The sequence below is a fragment of the Globicephala melas genome, chromosome 8 (assembly GCF_963455315.2).
Source record: "Globicephala melas chromosome 8, mGloMel1.2, whole genome shotgun sequence".
NCBI lineage: Eukaryota > Metazoa > Chordata > Mammalia > Artiodactyla > Delphinidae > Globicephala > Globicephala melas.
Genome location: NC_083321.1, coordinates 47,983,334 through 48,002,481, shown reverse-complemented (window position 1 = coordinate 48,002,481; position 19,148 = coordinate 47,983,334). Strand labels below are relative to the sequence as shown.

Here is a 19,148-nt window from a genome sequence, read left to right as displayed (position 1 = left end):
AAAGGGAGATCCAGAGGCAAGAAGCTGGGTTTAGAGAGTGAGATTCTGGAGGATAAAGCTTCAGGGCTAAAGTAGATCTGGTCATGAAAGGGTCAAAGGCCTGGTAAACAGAGCACGCTGGATTGATGGGCTTCAGTAGGAGAGAACAATAAAGAACTATGGGGCCAGAGTCTTTTTTTTTTAATAAAATTTTAAAAATTTTATTTATTTATTTATTTATTGGCTGCATTGGGTCTTTGTTGCTGAGCATGGGTTTTCTCTAGTTGCAGCGAGTGGGGGCTACTCTTCGTTGTAGTGCATGGGCTTCTTATTGTGGTGGCTTCTCTTGTTGTGGAGCACGGGCTCTAGGCACACAGGCTTCAGTAGTTGCAGCACACGGGCTCAGTAGTTGCAGCATGCAGGCCCTAGAACGCGCGGGCTTCAGTAGTTGTGGCATGTGGGCCCAGTGGTTGTGGCACACGGGCTTAGTTGCTCTGCGGCATGTGGGATCTTCCCAGACCAGGGATCGAACCTGTGTCCCCTGCATTGGCAGGCTGATTCTTAACCACTGTGCCGGCAGGGAAGTCCAAGGGGCAGAGTGTTGAATGGGGCATCCAAGGTTGGGATGGTGAGTAAGACTCTGGGCCTAAGACTTGAATGAATGTGTGAGTGATCAGAAGCTGTCTTCCCCCACCTTCACCCCCCGTCAGCCTGGCATGAATGGCCCAGTCTGTTATAAAAAAGACAGATGTGGGGTAGGGTTCTTAGTGTTACAAAACCCCTCCAGAATTTTGACTTTTCCTGTACTTGCTTTTATCTCTGCTAGCTCCATGTTGACTTCTCAGTCATGTTCGGAATTCCTGATATTTTGTCTGTCTGCTGTAGCCCATCCTGTTAGGTCTGAGACTGACGGAATTTAACGATTCATTTTGTGACTAGCTCTGGGCTATACACTGTGTATGTTTTCTCCTCAAAGGCAGACACGTTCAAACTGCAAGCTTGCCAACTGACTTCCTGTACGTTGGGCCAGCAGGTGCTTTAGGCATCCTGTAGCAGCTAAGGCCAAGAACATCAGGAGGAGGTGGTCAACCAAGGTCTTGAGTCTCCAGAGAAAAGAGGCTTTACATAAAGGTGGAAGAGCCATGGAAGCCACAGTGGCAAACGACAAAGCTCTCTTCCATCCCCTTTGCCCTCAACACAAGATTTTGGACTTTTCCCTCAAACCTATATAAACCCTTAAGTGTCTTATCTCCATAACTAAGGCCTGTCTTATCTCCATAACTAAGGCCATAATAAGTACTCATTATAAAATTGTCTTAGTCTGTTTGGGCTGTTATTACAAAATACTGCAGACTGGGTAATTTATAAACAATAGAAATTTATTTCTCATAGTTCTGGAGGATGGAAAGTCCAAGATCGAGGTACTAGCATGGCTGCGTTCTGGTGAGGACCCTCGTGCAGGTTCACAGCCAGCACCTTCTCACTGTGCCCTCTCATGGTGCAGGGAGCAAGAGATCTCTGTGGGGTCTCCTTTATAAGAACAATATTCCCATTTGTGAGGCTTCCACCCTCATGACCTAAGCACCTTCCAAAGGCCCCACCTCCCAATACCATCAAATTGGGCATTAGGATTTCAGCATATGAATCTGGGTAGGGGTGTGACACAAACATTCAGACCATAGCAAAAAATAAATACATTAATCTTCAAAATTCATTTTTTTTTTTTTTCCGGTACGCGGGCCTCTCACTGTTGCGGCCTCTCCCGTTGCGGAGCACAGGCTCCGGACGCACAGGCTCAGCGGCCATGGCTCACGGGCCCAGCCGCTCCGCGGCATGTGGGATCTTCCCAGACCGGGGCACGAACCCGTGTCCCCTGCGTCGGCAGGCGGACTCTCAACCACTGCGCCACCAGGGAAGCCCCCAAATTCACTTTTTAAATCTCCTTTCCTCTCAAGTTGCTGCCGTATCTTCTCTTTTCATTGTCACCAAACTTTTCCAGTTGTCTTTATAGTTTCTGCTTTTGCCCCTCTCAAGAGACTGCTCCATTAGAGGCCAACAGTGAACATCCTAACTTTTAAGTCCAATGGCCAAAGATACTCATTAAACCACTATTCTGGAGCCTGGCCAACATTAGTTTCTAAGAATACAAAAATCATCTAGTGTCTGTCCTTAGGACCTCAGAATCTGAGGGAGATGTTTTTGACCCCACCTCCCTTGGATTTTGAGACACCAGTGTTCTAGCTGTAGTCCTTCTTTTCACCCTCCTCCGAGGGCTTCTCTTTTTTTCTGTCTGGCCTTTGAATATTGGCTCTATCCTTTTTCTTTTACTTTTACTCTATATTTTTTGTCTGGGAAATCTCATCTAGTCCAATTGCTTCAATTTCCTCCTATGTGTGAATAGCACATCTGTATTGCTGGCTTACCTATATCCTTTGAGCTCCAGAACAACTGTTCACAAGACAACTCTGTAACATGAATACGTTTACAACAAAGCTCATCACAGAATCTCAGACCTGCTTCTCCTCTGCTATCCTCATTCTCTGTGAATGGAATTACTTCATCCAACTGCCCAAGTAGAAACTTGGTATCGTGCTTGACTCTTAACTTCTTCCTCTACCTCGTGTAGTCACACACGATGTCTAGTCTATTCTATCTCCTGTATATCTGTTTGGTCTGTTGGCTTCTCTCCTTCCCCCCTGCTTCTGGCCTAGTCTAGCCTTCTCTCAACTCCCCTTGGATTCCTTAACTAGCCTCCTATTCGGTTTCCTTGCTTCTAGTCTTGGCCCCTAACCCATCTTCCGGTCTGATGGAAGAATGATATTTCTGAATTGTAAATCTGATCCCTTTTCTCTCCATTTAAAAATCCTTCAGTGGCTTCCCCTGGTCTTCAGGATAAAATCCAAGCACTTTATCATGTCTTACAGGGTGCTTTGTAACCTGATCTTGCCTGGCTTTCCTGCTTCATTTCCTCCACTTCTTCCTCAAAACTAAATCCCAGCTGTACCAAATTACTTACTTGGAATTTCTCAACCACTCCATTCTGTTTCATAATTCAGTGCACTTCTACCTGCAGAGCTTGCTGCCTGGAATGCCCTCCCAGAGGACCTCTCTACCCAAAGCTTGATGAATGCTTATTCATTCTTCAAGATGCAGCCCTAGCATTGTTTCCTTTGAAAAGTTCCTTATGACCTCCTCCTTTCTTGGTACTCCAGTATGCCTTGTGCACACCACTTTCTTAGCTACCTGTCTTACTATCTTACACTTATTCATGACCTGTCTCTCCAACTGGCCTGATGGCCCCAGGAGTCATCCCTGTATTCTCTATACTAGCACAGTGCTTTGAATGAAAAAGGACTATGCTTGCTAAATTCATTTGATAATTATTTTTTGAGTGTCTCTTATGTACAAGGAAGACACTGTACTGGGTACTGTGATGAATTTTGCAGGTTCTCTTTCCTCTCTGTAAGGCAATTTCTCAGTCTCCTTCATAGATTCTGCATCCTGTCTGTCCTCTAATGTCTGACCTCAGTCTCCTTTCCCTCTACATATACACTCTGAGTCATCCCATCCATTTCCTTAGCTTTAATTGCCAAGAACTCCCAAATCTCTTTTCCCGGCGAAGAACTCTTTCCTAATCTCCACATGCTCCCAGGGATCTCAAACTCAGCACATACAAAACTGAACTATTTTTCCTTTCTTTTGTTCCTTTTGGGATAAAAGGAAAAGATAACTGTAGGAAAGCTTCTGAGACCATTTTAAGGAGAAGTTAGAAATTAAGTCAGAACAATGGCATTGAGTTTTCAGTGACATCTCTAGGTACAGCGTTTGCATTTTCATCTCCTTGAAGTGAATAGCAGTAAAACTTTAATGCTGTGCTTCCCATGCTGGGCTACACGGTGGTATGCCAAGGCATATGTGAAGCCACAGCGTAAACAAGGCTCATCTTCTTAGAGCTTAGAGCATCAATTTTGATAGAATTGTGTGTGTATGTATGTGTGCAATGTACAATATTTAACTTGCAAGAACTAAAAACATTACTTTTATATTAAACAGATATACTGTGGAACAGAATGCAAAATATCAGAAAAGGTGAAACTTCTTTCCTCAAAATATAAGCACACAGACCATTTTTATTATTAGGGTATCTCAAATTTAACTACCGAATTCATGTCCCTGAGTCAGAGAGCTACAATATGGCCCCACATTTAAGGGCACGGACAGGAAAACCTTAAGGGTACAGACGTTACTCAGTAGTGAACAATGGGGAATCAGTGTTGCAGGAAGTTCATTTTCAGATGAAGTAAGAGGAAACTGGGGAAGGGAGGAGTTAGTAAACCTAAAATGCAGAGCTAGGCTGAAGAACTCAGTACAACAGACATTTATAGACGCCTATTTTGTTCCATGTTCTCTACTGGGTAGCCCAAGAGTTGATTAGGTATGTCCCCTACCCTCTAGGAATAAATCAGCTAGTTATGGGTGCTGAACAATGTAATTGTGCCATTGCTACAATGATGTACGTGTGAAACTGGACCACTGGAAAAGTCCCTAACTTAGCTTGCAGAATTCAGTGAATACTTCTCAGAAGAGGCATCAGATCAGCTTTTGGCTATGTCTTGGAAAATGTATAGGTATTTTCTGTCTGTAGGTAGGTTAGAAATATTTCAGGAAATTGAAATATGAAATGTGTGGGAAATGAATTAGACACATGCTTACATTCATGACTGTCATTATGAACACTTAAATCCCTGGAGAGGAAGGAGCCCATTTCTTCAGTCTTGGTATACTCAGCAGGGTAGCTTAGCACTGTCCCTGCACACAGTACCATGTTTATGGTTTTATACAGTTAAGCCAGGGAGCTGACTATGTCATAAACATGTAGCTTACTCCTCCTCATTTAATAAACATATATTGAATCAGGTCCAGTGGTAGGTATAGAGTTACCCAGAAGAATGAGTCCCAGTTCCTGGCTTTGGGAGCTCAGTTGAGTGAAGGCATCAGTCAAGCAGACAGGCTACTGTAGTAGAGTGTAATGAATGCTTTGACAGACATATGACCCAAGGGCTATTACTGCACCCAGGAATGGACCTAGCCCCATCTGGAGGATGATGTGGAATTTGGAGAAGGCCTCAAAGCAGTGACTTTGAGTAGAGATTTGAACGACGTGTAGGAGGTAATTTGAAACAGGGCAAGCACAATAGTAAAGGCACCATCATGCAAAAAGGTATGATATATTCAGAGAATAACAAGTTAATTTCCTGTGAAGGGTGGTAGCAGGTAATGGTAGGAGACGAGCCTGAGAGGTGACTGAGACCAGGCCATAGATGGCCTTTGTGCCATGATAGAAGCCTGGATTTTATCCAGCAAAGGTAATGGTGAATCACTGTAATGCTGGTTTAGATCAGTGTTTCTCAGAGAAGGTAGTAAAACATTAGTGAGTTGTAAAATCAACTTAGTGAATTGGGGCCATCATTTTAAAAAAGTAAACTAGAAGAGTAGACAATATCGATGCACATGATATTTGTACAAATAAATAATGTTTTGTGACGCTTTTGTTTCAATTATATATATACATGTCATTTCGTGTTCTGATGTGTTTTTTGATCTGTGGGTCATAGTAAAAAAAAATTGGGGAAACAATAAAGATTCAACAGTACAAAATAATTTACCAGATTACTTTCAGTAGAAATTAACAGAAAACTCAGGCACAAATGGGAGTAGTCACTAAAGATTCTTACTATATAGTATCTTTTAGTTGTTCTGACCTGCCACTCTAAGTGTCATCTTCAGCCTAGAGCCAGTTCCCTGTGTTTATCAGAATAACAAGCAATCTTAGTCTTATCTAGCAGAGTTGAGCCTGGATTCTCATTGCCTCAAATTATTTAAGGCCTGTCCATCCCTGAATCCATCAATAGCTAGGGGATGGAAGTAGCAGGACTGCCTTAAACTAACCTGGGGTGGATGTTTGGGAATTAACCCACTGCAGGGAATTGTAATGCAATGTGGTAAATCCAGTGCATTATGGGAATACCATAGTGGCACCTAGGGTCACAAAGTAATGAACTTAGGTGTGGAGATGGTCAGAGCAGTCATCCAGGAGATGCCAAAAGTTTGTGTACAAGGCAGGTAGGTAAAAGGGGGAGGGTTTTCTGGGTGGTAGATGAACAGAAGGTGTTAGGAAAAGACCTGCATAGGGAAACAGTCAAAATAAGGCCTTCCAAGCCTCTGGAGCATAAAATTAGAGGCAAGGGAAGAAGTTGGAGCAACGAGCAGGTGCCTACTCACCGAGGCGAGTCATGGTAAGGAATCTGGACTCTCCCTACAGGAAGAGAAGAGCCACTGGAGATCAAGCAGAGAATTAAGATAGCAAATTCCTATCACCATGGCTGCAGTGGGGAGGAAGGCAAGTTAGGAAGTTATATTTCTGGGGGCCAGGAGGAAAAGCTGTGAGAGTCCAGACATAACTCACCTGTTACCGTTACTTAAAGATGTGGTTTTAATTTTAAGGAAAGAGCTTTCTCTAGGAGTCAAGGATGACTCTAAGACATCTGGCTGAGGTGAATGTTCGTACCAAAAAGATAAAAAGAGGGCAAATTTTTTTAGAGAAGCATTCAGAGTTGTAGGTTTATTCAATAAATGTTTTGAGGGCTTGCCTGGTGGCGCAGTGGTTGAGAGTCCACCTGCCGATGCAGGGGACACAGGTTCGTGCCCCGGTCTGGGAAGATCCCACATGCCGTGGAGCGGCTGGGCCCGTAAGCCATGGCCGCTGAGCCTGCGCGTCCAGAGCCTGTGCTCCGCAACGGGAGAGGCCACAACAGTGAGAGGCCCGCGTACCGCAAAAAAATAAATAAATAAAAAATAAAAATAATAAATAAATACATAAATAAATAAATGTTTTGAGTGTCTACTATACGTCACTCAAAATATAATGTCAGAAAGAGCTTTCTGGCAATAGTGTGAAAGACCAACTAGAATAGAGTAAAAGAGATGAGACCCCTGTTGGGAGCAGATGAGTCTCAGACTAGGGCAGCTGTACTGAAATAGTACCAGAATAGCTCTGTCACTGAAGCTAATATCTGTCTGCTAGACCAGTGACCCCTCCACCTACAGCCTTTTTATCTCAGACAATGGATGCGTTTGGTGGGCCAAACCCCCTCTGTAGGTCTGGCCTAAGATAAAAATCTGTTTTTTCCACTTTACTAGAAAGATGGGATTTGCTAGGCCTTGCTATCACGTGTTCATGCAGGGATGACAGCTCCAAGTATTCCCACGACTATCACCCCTGTCAAGCCTGAGTGTGAGGGATGGGCAGCCTGCCTGGGCCAAATCTGGCTTCACAGTAACTAGTGCACATAAAGGAACTTCCTACTTTTCATATGCCCTGACCATTCTGAAGCCGGATGTCCTTTTTCTGAGTTCCCAGAGAGGCCCAGATTGAAAACTTCCAGGAAATTCCCACAGGTTTAACTTCCTAATCTTCCTCCCACTTCAACCCTCTCCTTCACCCTTCCACTCCCACCCCAAGAGGAAGGAGCTTATCCTGGAGTCAACATCCTCTGCTGAACACTTCCGCTCCCTTGGCCAGGGTGGTGGTACATCTGAGTTCTCAGGTCCTCTCCTCTGAGGCCTATTTGGGGCTTGAGGTGAACACTTAAGGGTGATATGTGATCTTGTCCAGAAACAGAGGAATGGAACCTTGAAGGTTCCTAGAGTACCAGATTATTACAGAAAGTTCACTTCTAGATGTTCACCCTCCCACCCGTCAGGAGGTAATCCTTCTCTAAGAAATCCCTGGGGCTCAGTCTCTATGCTAGATATCAAAACTCAATCACCTCTGGGGGCTAAGTTTGCAATTACAGGATACATACCCCATATAATCTAGCATTAAAAAAAACAAAACTGTGCTAACCCAACCCAACCCAGATTTAAGAACCAGAAACATACACCATGAATTTACTATCCCACACAGACTGAGCATGTGGGTAGTTCTCATTCTCCAGAAATCCCAAGGGGAGGGGAAAAGAAAATCAGTTTACATATAGTCATACACTGAATTTTATCTGTTGTGCAAAGAGAAGGTTATCTGGCTCCCAGAAGGTTTTGGGCTCCAATCAGACAGTTCATTTTACAACTCAAGATCCAGTTCTTCTTAGATTAAAAGCGCTCCCAAGGCCTGTGGATCATGGGCACTGATGAGGGCCACATACCCTTTGGCTCCAGTTAAATCTCTGGTGTTTGAACTGTGTGGGAGCTGTGGGTGCTTGCTTCCTGATCCTTCCGCAGCCCCTGAAGCAGCTGGTTTAGGAGTGTGAGGTTGCTGTCTCTGTGAGGAAGGGGCAGGGGTGGAAGGCAGTTCCCTTTATACTCGATCACTGCCATCTTGGCCCGATCCTGCTTATTCCGGTTTGGGATCTGCAGCATTCTCGTGTAGCCCCCATTCTGACCTTGGTACCGAGGGGCCAGTACGTGAAACAGCTTTGGGATCAAGTCTTTCTCCTGGAAGGGGAGAGTTATCCAGGAGACAGCAGAGTCAGGCACCACCGCAGAGATATTTAACTTTCAGCACTCCCAAAGGTAGGGTCCAAACACACACACACACACACACACACACACACACACACACACACACACACACACACACACACACACACCCCTTCCCTCACCCTCTGATGTGGTAGAGTCAAAATTACACAGAGTGGATCAGTTACAGGCAGTTGTGCAGATTGAGATTCACATTGAATTCAACTTAGGACACAGATCTCTAATTTAGTTCACATTTGTCCATAAGCGTGTGCCTTATCTTCATTCTGCCCAGTTCCCTTTCCTCTAACAACCCCCTCCCACTTAGGGAGCAAAGGATGAGATTTGGGAGGCAGACAGGATGCACTCACCGTGAGCCAGAAGTCAGCCATGCGCATGGCTCGTTCGTTGGTGTCTCCCAGCTTCCCATAGTCGATGAGCTGTGAGGACATAACATCACTGACCCAACCCGAGCAAGAAAGGAGGCCATCAATCTTACTCCTTAAATGCCGGACTGCAATCTACTCATTTCATACACTAGCAAAGCATCTCGCCAATTCAGGCAACCTCTAACTCCGCAGCCCTAACCAGTCTTCAATGAGAGGGGCCGGAGCAGTAGGTTCCGCTCACTGTATCAGGGGAATCAGCCTTCGGGCACAGCTTACCAGGGCGGTCCCAATTCTTCCCCAACTCCAGCCGGATCCCGCCTCCCCAGGCCAGACTCGCGAGAGGAACAAGAGGGTCCCGCCCCTCACCTTCTCCGCGTAGCCCCTCAGCTCGTCCACGCGTGCCCATGACGCCTCGATGCGTTCGTGTCGCACCAGTCCCGTGAGCAAGTTCTGCAGCAGGTGGATGCGGGATTCGGGACCAAGGCCCAGGCGGCGGAATACGCGGCCGTGAGAAATGGCAGCGGCGACCGACAGCCGCATGCTCCCAACTTCTTCCAGCCTCTGTGAGGCCGGAACTGGAAACTCCAGGGTAGACGCGGCGGAGAGGCGGAGCTTAGAGGACGCATGCGCCATACATTGGTGCGTGGTGGACGTGTTTGCGCATGTGTATCAGAGCCTGCCTCGTTGGCAGACTGGGGGAGGGCGGGGAAGGGGCGTTGACTTCTTCCAGAGGAAGCGAGCCTGGTGGGGTTTGGACCCTGGGAACGCTGCCTGTCGGCCGGGGAACCAGGCGCCCCCTGGTGTGGAGTGGCCCGGCTGTCGGGTTTCACTGGTGCTGCGTCATTCGTCTTGTGGCCGGTAGGGCGCTGGCAAGGTCCGCCTGGTGTCGGCTAGAAAAGTGAGTACCTGAGGGGAAAGTGCCTGGCGGGGTCCTGGTCCCTCAGGCTGGCTGCCCTGCCCTCCCTGAGGCGCGGCGCGTCCCACACCCTGAGCGTGTCATTTTTAAAAGAAAATTGTTTTCAGTAGTAATGGTGAAAATGAGTGGGATAACAATGATATGAAAGAAACGCAGATGCTGAAAATTTTCTTTGGGTTAAGTTGTTGACTGAAAAAAAGCACAACATAAAAGTTGAGAGTTATGTTTTATTTGTCAGACAAAACTGAGGACTTAAGCCGGGGACACAGCAGCTCAGATAACTCTGAGAGGCTGCTCTGAAGAGGCAAGGGGTGGGGTCGGGGTGGGGTGGGGACCAGGATACATAGGAGTTTTTGCAGCAAAGACCAGGTAGTTGGAGCATCAAAAGACTACTGTTCATAAAAGAAAACCAGATATCTCAAGTTAAGGAATTTAGCGCTTTTCTATGCACGAGACGATGCAAGAATCTGGGCTCACTGAAATCATTCTTTTGATCTGCACCTCAGCTACTTGGGACCAGTATCCTGTGTTTTCTCATCCTGAGTCTCCTCAGGGTGTGCTGTCCGGGGTGACTGTAGTGGCTGATGGCTGCAACATCCTTTGTTTACTGATATGGCAGGTGGCATTTTTAGTTCACAAAGTACATATAATCATCCCGGTTCAAGAAGAATTACCGCACTCCAAGGACAAATAATGGGCTAATACTTTTAAATTACATCAGTGTGTTTTTTATTTTAAAACGGGAAAACCATGCCTATGCATTTATGTGTTAAAGTAATGAACAGTAACATTATAGTTTCTGGTTTTGAGTCTTCGTGTCTGCCGATTTGCAATGACCTGGTCAAAATTGCTCTTAGTTATGGATTCAGATATGTCCCCCCAACAAAAAAGATATGCTAAGACCTACCCCACCCCCATATAGCCTGCATCTCCCTCACCCAGTACCTCATGATGTGACTTTATTTGGAAATAGGATCCTTGCAGATGTAATTAGTTAAGATGAGGTCATACTGGATTAGGGTGGGCGCCTAATCCAAAGTTACTGATGGCCTTATAAAAAGAACACCTGTGGAGAGACAGAGACACACAGAATGCCATGTGACCCGGAAGGCAGAGATCAGAGTTGCCTAGTTGCAAGCCAAGGATTTCTGGCAAACATCAGAAGCTAAGAGCAAGATATGGAACAGATTCTTCCCTAGGTCCTTCAGAGAATGCATGGCCTAACCGACAGGTTGATTTTGGACTTCTAGCCTTCAGAACTACAAGACAGTAAATTTCTGCTCTGTTTGTGACACTTTGTTACAGAAGCCCTAGACACATATTCATGTTTGTTAGAAAGCATATTTAGATTTGTCATTCTGTCTTCCTCTTAGGTGACCAGAGAACACCTCTTGCTAATTTTAATTTTGAAAAGTTTCTTTTGTCTGAAGCAACATACATGCAAATAGGAAAAGTCTTAAACATATGGATATGTTGGCAGAAATTTATACAAACCACACTTCACAATAAATTCCAGAAATTACAATACTGTCTGTGTCTTGTTTCTTTGGGATCGATTCTTGCAGCTTTCAGTTATCTCCACATTTCACTGTAACATCGTCATCAGAAAATTCATCATAAATTTCTACTGGTAAAAACTTGGGAAGATTTTCTTCTTTGCAAAAGTCAGAGAAAATGAACATTGACACTGGTGTTATTTGACCTATTGCTTTAAAAAAGGAATGTCCACTTGGTCAAAATGTACAGCATCGAACATTGTCCATATTTATTTTTTTGGTTATGTGAGGCTGATCTAGGGGGGCCTCGGCCTGCAGCAGCTTGAAACAGGGTTTCAGTTACTGGCCAGTGATTGAGGTCGGGTCGCGGTGGTGAGAGCGCCGAATCCTAGCCACTAGACCAGTGGTCAGTGACAAGGCTCTGGCCCTATGGCTTTGCAGAAAAAGAATTCCCACAAAGGTGGAAAGTAGTGAAACAAGTAAAGTATTTATTAGGAAAAAAAGAAGTACAGTACGTGTGGATAGACACACGGGTGGGCTCAGAGAGAGGGTCGCGCCCTTGTGGCAGTTTAAATCACTTATATGGGGCATTTCTTCTTTGTTTCCTTTGGCCAATCATTTTGGTTTGTCTGGTTCAGAGTCCATATTGGGTGTATCTCGGGATCTTCCCATGTATGCACACGCATCTCTTAGCCAAGATGGATTCTACCGAAGAGGCCTATGGGTAGTGAGCATCAGTTGGCATCAGCTAGCATCACTCCCCTTTTGGCCTCCAAGGAGCCTTTCTGCGCATGTGTAGTCGGGGAGGTCTCCTGACTCCGAGAATGAGAAATATGTGGTCTCTTACCTTCTATCTGGGCAGGGCCCAGCCTCCTCTCTCAATTGTCTTGTTATTTCCGTCTGGGAGTATTGGTCCACAGGGAATGAACTTTGACCGTTTGCCCCTGGGGTCCCATCTGTCTCCTGCTTCAAGATCATCATCTCTTGTTTGTTCTCCGGGCAGTATTCAAACTTTTTGTCTATGTCAATTTCTTTACATTTTGTTGGTGCATAGTTAATGGCTTTCTCTACAATTTTTGAGGATTGATTTCAAGAAACCATCTTAAACCTTGGTGTCTTACTGTATGTTGTTCAAGGCATATTCTGGCTGTTTGTAGATACTTTTGTGTCTGGTTGATCTCATCTGAAAATTCACCTTAAAACAAAAACAACTCAGGAAAGAAAAATCTCATACAACGAGGATTGTTTATTTTAAATTTATAGTTTTAGAAGCAGGGCTATGTTCTACCACAAGGGTTGGAGGTACAAAATGTGCCTCAAGTGAGCTTGAAAGATCACAAATTGTTATGAATTTATCAATACTATGAAAAATAATACATGTGGCCGAATCTGACTATGTAACTGATAGTTTTCCAAATTAACTTGCGTGTGGAATAAAATGTTTTAGTGGATTAGTTTTAAAAAGTGATAGTTTGAAGCTTACATGTATTTTATTTTAACGCAACAGTAACCATATCAATTGTTTAGAACTTAGACCAACAAAAGATTTTTCTTTAAGGGTTATTATGTCACTAACACTGTTTAGCATAGTCATGCAATGTGATAAAAATCAGATTGACTTTTAGTTAGTTTTATTACGATTTAAAAATTCTTTACAGAAAATTCACCTCCTTATGCTTGCATTGGGCCAGGCTGCATCTACCTCCCAACCCTTGGTGCCCACTGGCTTTGAGAGATTTGGGGACTAGGATAATTGCTTTGGTGTCAGAACTATTGTAAATAGAAAAACAAGCTTTCTCCTTTACTCTGAAATAACTGCATCCTTTTCTACTGATGCCTTCATGAAGCAATGTCCTGGGAGCCTGTACAGGGAGCTCAGCAAGTGTTCAATCAGGGATTTAATGATGATAGTGAAAAGCAATTGTCGATTGGACCCCAAGCCAACTTTTTTTTAAAATTAGGTTTATTTAATTAATTAATTAATTTATTTATATTTTTTTAAAAGATCTTTATTGGAGTATAATTGCTTCACAATACTATGTTAGTTTCTCTTGCACAACAGAGCGAATCAGCCACATGCATACACATGTCCCTATATCTCCTCCCTCTTGAGCCTCCCTCCCATCCTCCCTATCCCACCCCTCTAGGTCATCGCAAAGCACCGAACCGATCCCCCTGTGCTATGCTGCTGCTTCCCACCAATGGACTGTTTTACATTCGGTAGTGTATATATGTCCATGCTACTCTCACTTCACCCCAGCTTCACCCTCCCACCCCATTTCCTCAAGTCCATTTTCTATGTCTACCTGTTTATTCCTGCCCTGCAACTATGTTCATGAGAACCATTTTTTTTTTTTTAGATTCCGTATATATGTGTTAGCATATGGTATTTGTTTTTCTCTTTCTGACTTCACTCTGTATGACAGACTCTAGGTCCATCCACCTCACTACAAATAACTCAATTTTGTTTCTTTTTATGGCTGAGTAATATTCCATTGTATGTATGTCCCACATCTTCTTTATCCATTCATCTGTCGATGAACATTTAGGTTGCTTCCATGTCCTGGCTATTGTAAATAGTGCTGCAGTGAACATTTTGGTACATAATACTTTTTGAATTATGGTTTTCTCAGGGTATATGCCCAGTAGTGGGATTGCTGGGTCATGTGGTAGTTCTATTTTTAGTTTTTAAGTAACCTCCATACTGTTCTCCATATTGGCTGTATCACTTTACATTCCTACCAACAGTTCAAGAGGGTTCCCTTTTCCCCACACCCTCTCCAGCATTTATTGTTTGTAGATTTTTTGATGATGGCTACTCTGACCGGTGTGAGGTGATACCTCATTGTAGTTTTGATTTGCATTTCTCTAATGATTAGTGATGTTGAGCATCTTATCATGTGTTTGTTGGCAATCTGTGTATCTTCTTTGGAGAAATGTCTATATAGGTCTTCTGTGCATTTTTGGATTGGGTTGTTTGTTTTTTTGATATTGAGCTGTATGAGCTGCTTGTATATTTTGGAGATTAATCCTTTGTAAGTTGCTTCATTTGTAAATATTTTCTCCCATTCTGAGGGTTGTCTTTTCATCTTGTTTATGGTTTCCTTTGCTGTGCAAAAGCTTTGAAGTTTCATTAGGTGCCATTTGTTTATTTTAGTTTTTATTTCCATTTCTCTAGGAGGTGGGTCAAAAAGGATCTTGCTGTGATTTATGTCATAGAGTGTTCTGCCTGTTTTCCTGTAAGAGTTTTATAGTGTCTGGCCTTACATTTAGGTCTTTAATCCATTTTGCATTTATTTTTGTGTATGGTGTTAGGGAGTGTTCTAATTTCATTCTTTTATATGTAGCCGTCCAGTTTTCCCAGCACAACTTATTGAAGAGGCTGTCTTTTCTCTATTGTATATTCTTGCCTCCTGTATCAAAACTAAGGTGACCATATGTGCATGGGTTTATCTCTGGGCTTTCTATCCTGTTCCATTGATCTATATTTCTGTTTTTGTGCCAGTACCATACTGTCTTGATGACTGTAGCTTTGTATTACAGTCTGAAGTCTGGGAGCCTGATTCTTCCAGGTCCATTTTTCTTTCTCAAGATTGCTTTGGCTATTTGGGGTCTTTTGTGTTTCCACACAAATTGTGCAATTTTTTGTTCTAGTTCTGTGAAAAATGCCATTGGTAGTTTGATAGGGATTGCACTGAATCTGTAGATTGCTTTGGGTAGTATAATCATTTTCACAATGTTGATTCTTCCAATGTAAGAACATGGTATATCTCTCCATCTGTTTGTATCATCTTTAATTTCTTTCAACAGTGTCTTATAGTTTTCTGCATAAGGGTCTTTTGTCTCCTCAGGTAGGTTTATTCCTCGGTATTTTATTCTTTTTGTTGCAATGGTAAATGAGAGTGTTTCCTTAATTTCTCTTTCAGATTTTTTATCATTAGTGTATAAGAATGCAAGAGATTTCTGTGTATTAATTGTGTATACTGCTACTTTACCAAGTTCATTGATTAGCTCTAGTAGTTTTCTGGTAGCGTCTTTAGGATTCTCTATGTATAATATCATATCATTTGCAAACAGTGACAGTTTTACTTCTTTTCCTATTTGGATTCCTTTTATTTCTTTTTCTTCTCTGATTGTTGTGGCTAAAACTTCCAAAAGTATGTTGAATGATAGTGGTGAGAGTGGGCATCCTTGTCTTATTCCTGATGTTAGTGGAAATGATTTCAATTTTTCACCATTGAGAACGATGTTGGCTGTGGGCTTGTCATATATGGCCTTTATTATGTTGAGGCAAGTTCCCACTATGCCTACTTTCTGGAGGGTTTTTATCATAAATGGGTGTTGAATTTTGTTGAAAGCTTCTTCTGCATCTATTGAGATGATCATATGGTTTTTATCCTTCAGTTTGTTAATATGGTGTATCACATATATTGGTTTGTGTATATTGAAGAATCCTTGCATTCCTGGGACAAACCCCACTTGATCATGGTCTATGACTCTTTTAATGTGCTGTTGGATTCTGTTTGCTAGTATTTTGTTGAGGATTTTTGCATCTATGTTCATCAGTAATATTGGCCTGTAGTTGTTGTAAAGCTGGTATTGTGGTGCTGAATTCTCTTTGCCTTTTGCTTGTCTGTAAAGGTTTTAATTTCTCTGTCGAATCTGAGTGAGATCCTTGCTGGGTAGAGTAATCTTGGTTGTATGTTTTTCCCTTTCATCACTTTAAATATGTCCTGCCAGTCCCTCCTGGCTTGCAGAACCTTATGGGGATTCCCTTGTATATTATTTGTTGTTTTTCCCTGCTGCTTTTAATATTTTTTCTTTGTATTTAATTTTTGATAGTTTGTTTAATATGTGTCTTGGCGTGTTTCTCCTTGGTTTTATCCTGTATGGTACTCTCCGTGCTTCCTGGACTTGATTAACTATTTCCTTTCCCATATTAGTGAAGTTTTCAACTATAATCTCTTCAAATATTTTCTCAGTCCCTTTCTTTTTCTCTTCTTCTACTAGGACCCCTATAATTCGAATGTTGGTGCGTTTAATGTTGTCCCAGAGGTCTCTGAGACTGTCCTCAGTTCTTTTCATTCTTTTTTCTTTATTCTGTTCTGTGGAGTTATTTCCACTGTTTTGTCTTCCAGGTCACTTATCCGTTCTTCTGCCTCAGTTATTCTGCTATTGATGCCTTCTAGAGAATTTTTAATTTCATTTATTGTGTTGTTCATCATTGTTTGTTTGCTCATTAGTTCTTCTAGATCCTTGTTAAACGTTTCTTGTATTTTCTCCATTCTATTTCCAAGATTTTGGATCATCTTTACTGTACTTACTCTGAATTCTTTTTCACGTAGACTGCCTATTTCCTCTTCATTTGTTTGGTCTGGTGGGTTTTTACCTTGCTCCTTCACCTGCTGTGTGTTTCTCTGTCTTCTCATTTTGCTTAACTTACTGTGTTTGGAGTCTCCTTTTCACAGGCTGCAGGTTCATATTTCCTGTTGTTTTTGGTGTCTGCCCCAGTGGCTAAAGTTGGTTCAGTGAGTTGTGTAGGCTTCCTGGTGGAGGGGACTAGTGCCTGTGTTCTGGTGGATGAGGCTGGATCTTGTCTTTCTGGTGGGCAGGTCCATGTCTGGTGGTGTGTTTTGGGCTGTGTGTGACCTTATTATGATTTTAGGCAGCCTCTCTGCTAATGGGTGGGGTTGTGTTCATGTTTTGCTAGTTGTTTGGCATAGGGTGTGCAGCGCTCTAGCTTGCTGGTCATTGAGTGGAGCTGGGTCTTAGTATTGAGATGGAGATCCCTGGGAGAGCTTTTGCCATTTGATATTATGTGGAGCTGGGAGGTCTCTGGTGGACCAATGTCCTGAACTCGGCTCTCCCACTTCAGAGGCACTGGCCTGACACATGGCTGGAGCACCAAGACCCTGTGAGCCACACGGCTCAGAAGAAAGGGGAGAAAAAAAGAATAAAAGAGAGAAAGAAGGAAAAGAAAAGAAAGTTATTAAAATAAAAACTGAAAAAATTATTAAAAAAAAAATTTAAAGTAATAAAGAAAAAAATAGGAAAGAAAGAGAGCAACCGAACCAAAAAACAAATCCACCAATGATAGCAAGCGCTAAAAACTATACTAAAAAACAAACAAACAAACAAAAACCCAAGAATAGAAAGGCAGAACCCTAGGACAAATGATAAAAGCAAAGCTATACAGACAAAATCACACAAAGAATCATATACATACACACAAAAAGCGAAAAAGGAAAAAAAAAAAATATCATTGCTCCCGAAGTCCACCGCCTCAATTTGGGATGATTCGTTGTGTATTCAGGTATTCCACAGATGTTGATTGTGGAAATTTGATCCACTGCTTCTGAGGCTGCTGGGGGAGATTTACCTTTCTCTTTGTTGTTCACCCAGCTCCTGGGGTTCAGCTTTGGATCTGGCCCTGCCTCTGCGTGTAGGTCACCTGAGGGCATCTGTTCTTTGCTCAGACAGGACCGGGTTAAAGTAGCAGCTGATTATGGGGCTCTGGCTCACTCAGGCCTGAGAGAGGGAGGGGTATGGAATGCAGGGCGGTCCTGCAGCAGCAGAGGCTGGAGTGACATTGCAACAGCCTGAGGTGCGCTGTGTGTGTGTTTTCCCGGGGAAGTTGTCCCTGGATCACGGGATCCTGGCACTGGCGGGCTGCTCAGGCTACCGGGAGGGGAGGTGTGGATAGTGACCTGTGCTTGCACACAGGGTTCTTGGTAGCTGCAGTAGCAGCCTTAGCATTTCATGCCCGTCTCTGGTGTCCACGCTGATAGCAGTGGCTCGCGCCCTGCAAAGTAGCTGTTTTAAGAAAACTCAGTAAGCTACAGAAAACTCAGAAAGACAATGATGAAATAAATTGAAAGACACAGATAAATGGAAAGATATCTCATGTTCATGAATTGGAAGTATTAACACTGTTAAAATGTATATACCTCACAAAGCCATCTGTAGATTCAACATAATCCTTATTATAATTCTAATGGCATTTTTTCACTGAAATAGTCAAAAACAATCCTAAAATATGTACAGAATCACAAAAGATCCCCAATACCCAAAGCAATCTTGGTAAAGAATAACAAAGCCAGAGACATCACAATTCCTTACTTCCAACTATGTTATAAATCTATAATAATTAAAACAGTATAGTACTGGCATATAAATAGACACATAGACTAATGAAACAGAGCAGAGAGCCCAGGAAGAATACTCTGTATTTGTGGTCAATTTATATTTGACAAGGGAGCCATGAATACTCAGTGGGGAATGGATTGTCTCTCCAACAAATGATGCTGGAAAAACTGGATAGAGATGAGGCCCTTATCTTACACCACTCACAAAAATTAACTCACAATGGATTAAAGACTTAAAGAGAAGACCTGATAACGTAAAACTAAAAAAAGTAAACATAGTAAAGAATCTCCTTCACATTGTTCTTTGCAATGATTTTTTTGGTTATGACATCAAAACTTAAGCAACAAAAGCTGAAATCAACATGTATGACTATATCAAACTAAAATGTTTTACACAGTAAAAGAAATAATTTAAAAAAATGCAAGGTAACCTTCAGAAAGGGAGAAAATATTTGCCATTCAAATATTGAATAAGGACCTGCTAATAAAAATATATAAAAACTCGTACAACTGAATAACAAACCCCTAAAAATTTCAGTTGAAAAAATGAGCAGAGAAGCTAAATAGACATTTTTTTTCCAAAGAAGACAGTCACATGGCCAACAGATATATGAAATGATGCTCAACACTAATGGTCATCAGAGAAACGCAAATCAAGACCACAATGAGCTATTACCTCACTCTCAGTAGAATGGCTTTCATCAAG

At 42.7% G+C, this 19,148-nt stretch overlaps 2 protein-coding genes across 4 annotated transcripts in view; one reads left to right on the top strand and one right to left on the bottom strand.

The window, feature by feature from the left end:
• MRPL17 (mitochondrial ribosomal protein L17) lies at positions 1–9,473 on the bottom strand. Its single transcript, XM_030831263.3, has 3 exons — positions 9,252–9,473; positions 8,868–8,936; positions 1–8,472 (listed from the first exon to the last, which is right to left on the bottom strand). Exons 1-3 carry the CDS (start codon positions 9,423–9,425, stop codon positions 8,197–8,199), a joined length of 519 nt encoding a protein of 172 aa, XP_030687123.1. The 5' UTR covers positions 9,426–9,473; the 3' UTR covers positions 1–8,196.
• Positions 9,474–9,615: 142 nt separating this feature from the next.
• Positions 9,616–19,148, top strand: part of ZNF215 (zinc finger protein 215) — a 149,249-nt gene continuing 139,716 nt past the window's right edge. For all 3 annotated transcript variants that reach the window (XM_060303571.1, XM_030831256.2, XM_030831251.2), the window contains exon 1: positions 9,616–9,783. The gene's annotated coding sequence lies outside the window, so the exon portion shown is untranslated. The remainder of the gene's footprint in view (positions 9,784–19,148) is intronic.

Bases quoted from the DNA above. Each gene is read 5' to 3' on its own strand.
- MRPL17 (XM_030831263.3), bottom strand. From the start codon at position 9,425: ATGCGGCTGTCGGTCGCCGCTGCCATTTCTCACGGCCGCGTATTCCGC. The intron at 8,937-9,251 runs GTGAGGGGCGGG...ATGTCCTCACAG, and splicing joins TGAGGGGCTACGCGGAGAAG to CTCATCGACTATGGGAAGCT. The intron at 8,473-8,867 runs GTGAGTGCATCC...CTCCCCTTCCAG, and splicing joins TGGCTGACTTCTGGCTCACG to GAGAAAGACTTGATCCCAAA.